This window comes from Abrus precatorius, unplaced genomic scaffold, assembly GCF_003935025.1.
Source record: "Abrus precatorius isolate BTA unplaced genomic scaffold, Abrus_2018 Scaffold5, whole genome shotgun sequence".
NCBI lineage: Eukaryota > Viridiplantae > Streptophyta > Magnoliopsida > Fabales > Fabaceae > Abrus > Abrus precatorius.
In genome coordinates, this window is record NW_020874395.1 from 10,649,632 (window position 1) to 10,658,197 (window position 8,566).

The following is an 8,566-nucleotide window of genomic DNA, read 5'->3' on the forward strand; positions in this document are numbered from 1 at the left end:
TAATTTTAAATAATTTTACATTTCATATTTAAACACACACAATAAAAATTAATAAATTATAATTTTTATAAAAAATTATAATATTTAATGTTATTAATGTGTTAAATTGTGTGATCTTTACTAAATAAATTATCATACCAAAACTTTTCTGGTGTACCTACATATTGATTATTTTCAAATGATCAAGAGAAAGTTAAATATACACTTTATTGTTTTTTTTATTATTAAAAAGAAGAACACATAAATTCTTTTAGATTTTCTTTTGATTTGAACATTCTTCAAAATAATGAAAAAATAATACTAATTATTATATCATGATCTTATATCTTTTTAATTTATACTTTAAGTAATTTTGACACAATTAAGTATTTACACCTTGCAATTATTTAGTGTTATTTGTATGGTCTCCGGTCCTTATCTGGGTCTGTCTACCTTTGTAATCATTAATTCTTATAATCATTAAATTCCTTTGACTCAAAGAAATCACCACCCCTCATAAATAATATAAAATTGCAATATTTCTTCGTAATAATAAAGACATTGAAAATGAATAAATCTAACTCTAGGGGTGCCACTAACGGCAATAGCCACTTGGATGGTGTCGAAAATAGAGCAACAATGTCAATATCACAGAATCAGTAGCCTCATCCATGGGAAACTAAGACTAACAATAGGGAGGGTAGTTTACACAGTGCTATTGCTGTATTCGCACCGAATGTTCTACGTCATTTCATGTTAGATCTTGACACAACGTGACAAGACAACCGACGAAAATTTTTCTGTTTCGCTTCATGTTTAACTCATCGATCCCTACCTACCTTACTCATTTTGGTTATGCAGATCGTCAAATTTAAAATCTTGTATTAGAAATTTGCTAGATTTTGATTTCATTTATCAGACAACCCATGTGTGTGAAATAAACAAAGTCCAAAAGATCATAGCCAGGTATAACGTATTCATTCTCTTAATAATACATCTTCACGGAATCATACATCAATTATCTAAGAACTAAAAAAATACTTCTTAGATCATGCAAATATTTATAAATAATTGAAGGAGCAACTTAATTAAGTATTTATTTAATATTATATATATATAATATAAATTTTATCATGTAACTTATTAAAAAATTGAAAAATAATTATTTTGATAAGCTAATGATCAAGAAATGTATTAAAATAAGTTAAAAAAAAACTTTATAAGAAATTTTGTTGAGTCTTCATAAATTCATTCTTCAGGTCGAAATAAGTACTAAATCAAAGTTCTTAATTAGGAAAGAAGGCACATAAAACTAGGTTTAAAGGGGGTGAACTATGAGAGGAAGTCCATAAGTGGGTCTAAGGGAGAGCATGATAGAAGGTGAATGGTTATAACCTGGGGAAAGTTTAAAACTAAATCTAGAGAGGAGTAAGGTTAAGACTATCTTATACTCCATAAAGCTCAAGTTCCTACCAACACACATCCTACCCCCAAATCCAAATGGCAAGTACCCCATCTTGTGGTCACATCCACCATTGACATCATTCATGAACCTCTCTGGCTTAAACTCGTTAGCATCTTCTCCCCACAATGTCGTGTCATGGTGCATCGCCACAACATCGATCCACATGTTGGTCCCATTAGGTACTGTTAAATTATCAACTTGAATGTCTTCTCTAGCTTGCCTTTGCACATTTGGTGCCGTTGGGTAGAGTCTCAGAACTTCATTCATCACCCACTTCATCTGCATGGTCAACGCATACCCATTTAAGTTATCTCAATTAATATAAGGACGCAAATCATGCATAATTCATTTTGACTATAAAAGTACTTAATTTATTAGCAAAATCACTATTCAAATTATTTCCTTGATTTTTCAATTCAATTATGGTCAAGTTCATATCTTCGCATGTTTCTCTTTTGTGATTTTCTCGTGTTTATATTTAGTCGGCTAGCAAAAATTTGATTAGACCTGGTTTTGGCGATACAATACAAATAAAAGGAATTAAAAAATGACAAAGATCCGAAGTCAATCCAGTGACCAAGTGCCATGTGTTAAAGTGGTATTTTATTTCATGCTACATACTCATAGGTACAGATATAAAGTAGTGTGCTTACAGTGTTGCATAGCAACACGACGCTGATGATGTTGCAAGCTTCACACAAATTTTATCTTCAATTTGTTTTGTGTGGGCCATCAAAATTTTCATTCAATATTTTAATTATCTGTTCGTCATGAACTGCCAGACCATTATACCCCACATCAGAATCTCACATATGAACGTTGACGAAGTAATTAATATGGTTCAACTAGCGACAAGACACGTCCTAAATGCAGCCCTAAACCACAATCTCAAATTCTGTTTTTTTTTTTAATCCCTAATTTCAATCCAAACTCTCCATTCCATAATTTGAACTCTAAAGTCGAAGCTGTAGAGGAGTTCTGGAATGTTAAACTTATGGTGTCTAACATATATGGTCAATAACAGTATGGTCAAGGTGAGAATCTGAATAAATTAAGTCAATTAAACCCTTTCTTTCATTCTAAGAACTTAATCACGGTCTAAATCAACCTATAAACCAATGGCACAAATGTAAAATTTCGGTGGTGGGAAGATCATATAAATTATAAAGTTGTACTGCCAACTTTAACAAAATACTTCGAAAACCAAAGCAAATTTAACCTAACAAGCAAAATACTTTGTAAATATTGACAGTAATACAAAAATTAAAATATGAAAGAAAATAAATTCATTTCTAAATTTTTAAATTTTTTCACTTTAAAATTACTGTCCAATCTTTTTCTTTCCTATAAATTCATCGGTAAAAGAATTCATCAATATATTTATATATAAATAGATCATTTATAAAATAAGTGATGAAAAACATTAGAAAAGGAAAGATCCATATATAACAAAATCTTTCTTTAAAAAATTTCTATAGTTTTGTGCTGGATTTATTGATAATAATAATAATAATTATTATTATTATTATTATTATTATTATTATTTACAAAACTATCTCTCTAAATATTAGTTCTTGTTTTTTTCGATAAAATTAATAACAAAATATTTTAGAGAAAAAAAATCATCTCAAATTCTCTCTTTTTAACAATCCCAAAAATTTTTAAATCATAATTTTTAAAATAAATTTCTCTAAATATATTACTGTTAAAGAGTGATTTAATCTCGTCTCTAAATTTAATTTTTTTCATAGTAGTGTAATATAATATGTGCATGATCTATGCATAGGAGTGAATGAGAGTATGTATATGTTACCTTTCTCAGCCCAGCAAGCACGTTGTTATCAAGTTCTTTATCACCGACCACTTCTCTAATTTCATTTCTTAACTGGATTTGCCAATCTTCATGCATAGCTAGAAGGAACAAAGTCCATGAAATAGCCAAAGCCGTAGTCTCATGGCCAGCAAAGAAGAAGGTCTTGCATTCATCCAATAATTCTCTAGTAGTGAGTGTTTTCCCTGATTTTTCTTCAACTTGATGGTTTCCTTGCAACAACAATCCCAGTAAATCTTCTTGAGTTTGTCTTTTGATTGATGTTGTACGAGCTGTAATTACGGATAACAAGAGCTTATCAATCTCTTTCCCAAGTTTCTTTGCCTCTAGGGTTTTTTTCACGTTGAAACACTTGCCAAATGGAACCCCTACATATCTTGTTGTCTTAAAAAGTGTCATTTGTAGGGCACGTAGTTTTTCAGACACTTCCTTTGCATTTTCACCCTTCATGCCAAAGCTTGTTCTTGCTATGATTTCTCCTGCCGTTGCTACAACCTCTTTCTCCACATTAATTTCTGGGTTGCCGGAGTTAATTTGTGTAATCCACCTATCTATCATTTGATTTGTAGACTCAGCCATCATGCTTGCCATTGCCTATCATATTGCACAATAAACTTATACATGTCAGAAACGTAAATAAAAAAATTTACTCTTCCTCAATCATTGGTGACATATCATAATAGCCCTGTTTTTAAATTAAAAAAGTTAATCATTATTGAGTTTTTTAAATAAAAATATACAATTTAGGTTAATTTAGATACATATATCTAAATCAAATTTAATGATTTAAATTAATTCACCAAAATTAATTGTACATTATTTTAAAATTAAATGGACACAAGATCAACGAAAGAAATTTGTCCTTATAATTTTGAATTAACATCAAAGAAGAAAATTTTGTGATGAACTCTGAAATGGAGTTTGTTCGGTGGGCCATGGAGTCGTAGATTCTCAGAAAGTACTAGTACTAATTAGGTGGCTTATTTATTTAATTTTGTGTAGTTAAACAGAGAATTAGGTGTTATATTTCCATATTTGGTATGTCTAAAACATAAAGATCATATCAACACAACCTTTTCAAAATGTTTTAAAAATGGTATCCAAACTTTCAAGATTCACCATGATGCCGTGTAGACGATCTGTGCTAGGATGCCATCATGGTCATATTAATTATTGAAATTAAAGTCATCCAAAGATTGCAAGTTGAAATTAAACTTAATATGATGAAACCTTTTCTTTATGTCAGTTTACATGTCAAGCTAGAGAGAGAGAGAGGAAAACCTTCAAGTTAATTGGAGAAAATGCTGGGGCTATAACATGCCTATGACGAACCCATTCATTGCCTTCAACCATCACCAAACCATTTCCAAACATAGGGTCTCTGTCGTTTCTAAACACTCGCGGTTTTCCCCATCTCTTAGCCATCACCTCTGTGGACATTTTCTTCAAGAATTCTGGGTCTGCAATGTACAAAAAGGGTTCTGTGCCCAGCCAATAGATGAAAACCTTCCCTGCAAAAAAAATTATATATATAAGTAAACGTTAGCCTTAGTAGAGATTTGCATAAAGCTTTATTCATAATCTTAGTCAGTGTGTGTTATGACTTTTCCAAGTAAGAAGAACACAGATTAAAAGACTAACCTATTAGGTAAAAGAGTCACATAAGTACTGAATGAACATTTTATTATACTTGACGTGGGGTTCTTAATAAAAGTGCGATGTGTTAACCACAAATACTCCATCTTTTACTACATGGGTTCGCACTATGACCTATATAGTATGAATATAAGGGAAAGCTTACCGTGAGAAATTTGCCACCGAGAAAAATAGGGGAACACAGTGGAGTGTATATCGTGGGTAGGCTTTGAGGACCGATGTTGTGAAGAACTAACGCTATTCTTCTTTTTAATCTCTTGAATGTTTCCAAGTGGAAAACTTGGGGGTGGCCCTCCAAATCCACATCTTTTAAGCTTAAGATGTTTCCGGAGAGGTGAAACCCACCAAGAAAACATTAGTTTCAAGAGGAATAAGAGAGCTAATATAGCAAAGAAAACAAGTGCTCCAGGTAACAATAACATCTCCATCTCTCTCTCTCTCTCTAACACACACACACACACTTTAAGCTTTTGGTTATCTATGTTACGATTTCAGAATTTAAGCTGTTTATAAAAGCTAATAGCTCAAATTCTATGCGTTTGTTATGCAAGAGCAAAGTGCAAAATGGGGGTATTTATAGAGCGAGGCATGAGATAGCAAAAGCAGAGAATGCGTGGCTTTTGACCAATGAAGAAGACCAAAGCTATGTTTGAACATTTTCCAAGGATGCTCGGCTAGACCTTTTAGACTCATATTTGTGTTTCTCACCCTTTGCCCTCTTTTGGACGGATCTAAATTGGTCGGAATATTAAAACAAATAAAATAATCACATTTCCTTTCCTTAAATTAACCACTATTCTATTTCCAACTTTGTCCTTAGCTTATTTAAATCAATTTGATACTGGGTCTACAACTATACGGAAGTATAGAAAATTAATAAGTGATTAAATCAATGTTTGATTGTGCTTTGTGCTTTAGTTCTTTTGTTTTGAAAAATACAAAACAAATAAATACTATTTTTTGAAAGAAAAAATTTCTTAAAAGAAAATGTTTTTATCATTTAGAATAGCTGAAAAAATACATCATGAAACAATAATTTTTATTATTTTACTTTAAAAATTAAAAATTATTTTTTTAAAAAAAGTTGCCAAACAAATCATTTTTTAAATAATAGTATTTTTATTATATATATATATATATATATATATATATATAGAGAGAGAGAGAGAGAGAGAGAGAGAGGAGTGAGTATATTAAGAGTTTCGAGCTTGAGTTCTTAATTAAAGTATAATGAAGTTAAAAATTAGAAGGAAAAAAACATCGTTGCCTATAATAATTGTTTTCAATTCTAATTAAATTAGTTAATACGGTATTTGAATCATATATATAGAATTCAAACCATCAATACATCCCATATGTAATTTGAATTTTACTGGGAAATTAATTTCACTGTTTATATTGAATGCATAAAAAAATTGTGATGAGGATCTAGAAAAATTCAAAAGAAGAATTTGAAATTCAAGAACCATTGGAAGTATGTTACGCGCATGAAAATCGGAAAATTTCCGGTCCAAATTAAAATTAACTAATTTATATTTTTCAATTTGGTTTATATTTTTAAAATAATTACTAATTTTGATTTTATAAATTTTAGTTAATTAGAAAAGGATAACTTAAAGGAGTAGGGTATACTGCACAAATACAAATCTGCTCGCAACAATATTTAAATACGAACAAATTTTCGAGATTCTTTATTTAATGATTTTTATTTTTTAAAATATTAAAATAAAAACAACCATATACAACAACTATCTTACCCTAAAGAGGAAGAAGTGGTATTTTTTTTTTTAACATGCAAGTTACGTCATCAATAAATAATAATAAATATTTTTAACAATTTTAATTTAATATAAAAAAAATCAAAATGCATGGATCATATAAAGAGTGTACCTGTCCACAGTCCAAAAATTTAAGGTGGACAATCCGAGTGATTTGTTGATCACAAAGGCATGATTGGTTTGCATGTACGGTTCATTGAATTTCATCGAGCTCATATGGGTCCAGTACTGTGCAATTTGATGTGTCCAACGTTAATACCACATAAAGACCATATACATTAATAATCGATCCACAATATCTTCTTAAACTGAAAAATCAACTTGTCCCTACTCACAGATAAGACAGATAATAAAATAACATTAATATCACATTTTTTAAAAACATAGAATTTAGTTTACCTTGTTTCATGGTGAAGAATACGAATGGAAAAGATCTTATACTTCTGCAATTGACACCAAATTTAGTTTTGAAAAATTGTTGCTTATAATTATTATTGTGTTCAAATTGAAAACAAAAATATTATCAATATATCTGAAATAATTGATCATCATAAGGGTATTTTTTTAAAATTGAAAACAGTACATTCATCATAATAATGCAAAAGCATAATTATCGTACTTGTTCCTTATAGCTTTGCCTAGCTGTTAAACTCTACTCTCGTGGAACGAAAATGGCCTCTTGTTTTAAAGTGAGACATGCTTCTAACGATGCTTTATAAATGTTTCAATGGGAGTGTGAAATTATTATTATTATTATAACGTTGATGATGAATATGAAATTCATGGTTAACATAAAAATGCTTATACACGTTAATGAAATTAAAACGTAGGTGATCCGTGTATTACTGTGAACGTAAATAAGAGTGGTTTACTAGTAATAATATTATATATATAAATGGGGACCCATATATTGAAGCTCCACTATATTTTGCTTTAAAGGAAGAGAAGCATGAAGTCATGAATTACTCAATGGTATGTTGAGTGTGCAAGCATTAGTCATCGGTTTCGTAAGTAGCAGTATGTTCAACAAAAGCATGAGAGTCCAATTCACACGGACTTCAATTTTCTGGGCTATATAATATTATTGATACAGGGGATTTAAGAATTTTTAACAGAAAAGAGCTTTAAAAAATAAAAATATATATAAATAGACTCAGCCTCTATATTATTATTCAATTAGACCTATTTACTGTACCTGTACAGAATTTTTGTCTTTGAAGATCAAATTCTGACTTGTAATATTTTTTTATTTTAAAATTTGGTTTTTTGTTTTTATATAATAAAATAATTTTTATATATATTTTTATGTTTATATATTTATATACTATGAAATTTAATAAATATTTAGTTAATTTTAAATAATAAAATAAGTTTTATTATTTAATTTATATTTATATTTTTATATTATGTGAAATAATAAAGAATATTATGTTGATATATTTTATTGAATATGGAAATTTGTGTTATGGATTTTTAATATTAATATGATAATATTATTTTGAATAAGTATTTGATTCTAAAAACATAAAATTTGTATATAAGATAAATAAACATAATGAAGAATATTTTGTTTATATGTTTATTAAAATATATACTTAATTAATTTTTAAAATTATGGCTATAAATTTTGGATATAAAATTTGTTATTAATATTAATAAAATGAATAAAGAATATGATGTAGATATATATATATATATATATATATATATATATATAAAAGAAATCATAATTCATTAAATATTTAATAAAAAACAACACTTGACCCAATATTGATAACAACATTCATTAGTTATTTTCACTATCATTATCTCCGTAATAATGTCCAGTTCTACAACGAGGGTGACGTCTGTTACGTG

At 28.9% G+C, this 8,566-nt stretch overlaps 1 protein-coding gene across 1 annotated transcript; it reads right to left on the reverse strand.

Annotated features, from left to right (window-relative positions):
- Positions 1-1,297: 1,297 nt before the first annotated feature.
- On the reverse strand, positions 1,298-5,359 carry LOC113868138 (cytokinin hydroxylase-like). Its single transcript, XM_027503702.1, has 4 exons — positions 5,077-5,359; positions 4,557-4,786; positions 3,258-3,869; positions 1,298-1,723 (listed from the first exon to the last, which is right to left on the reverse strand). Exons 1-4 carry the CDS (start codon positions 5,357-5,359, stop codon positions 1,298-1,300), a joined length of 1,551 nt encoding a protein of 516 aa, XP_027359503.1.
- Positions 5,360-8,566: the final 3,207 nt, after the last annotated feature.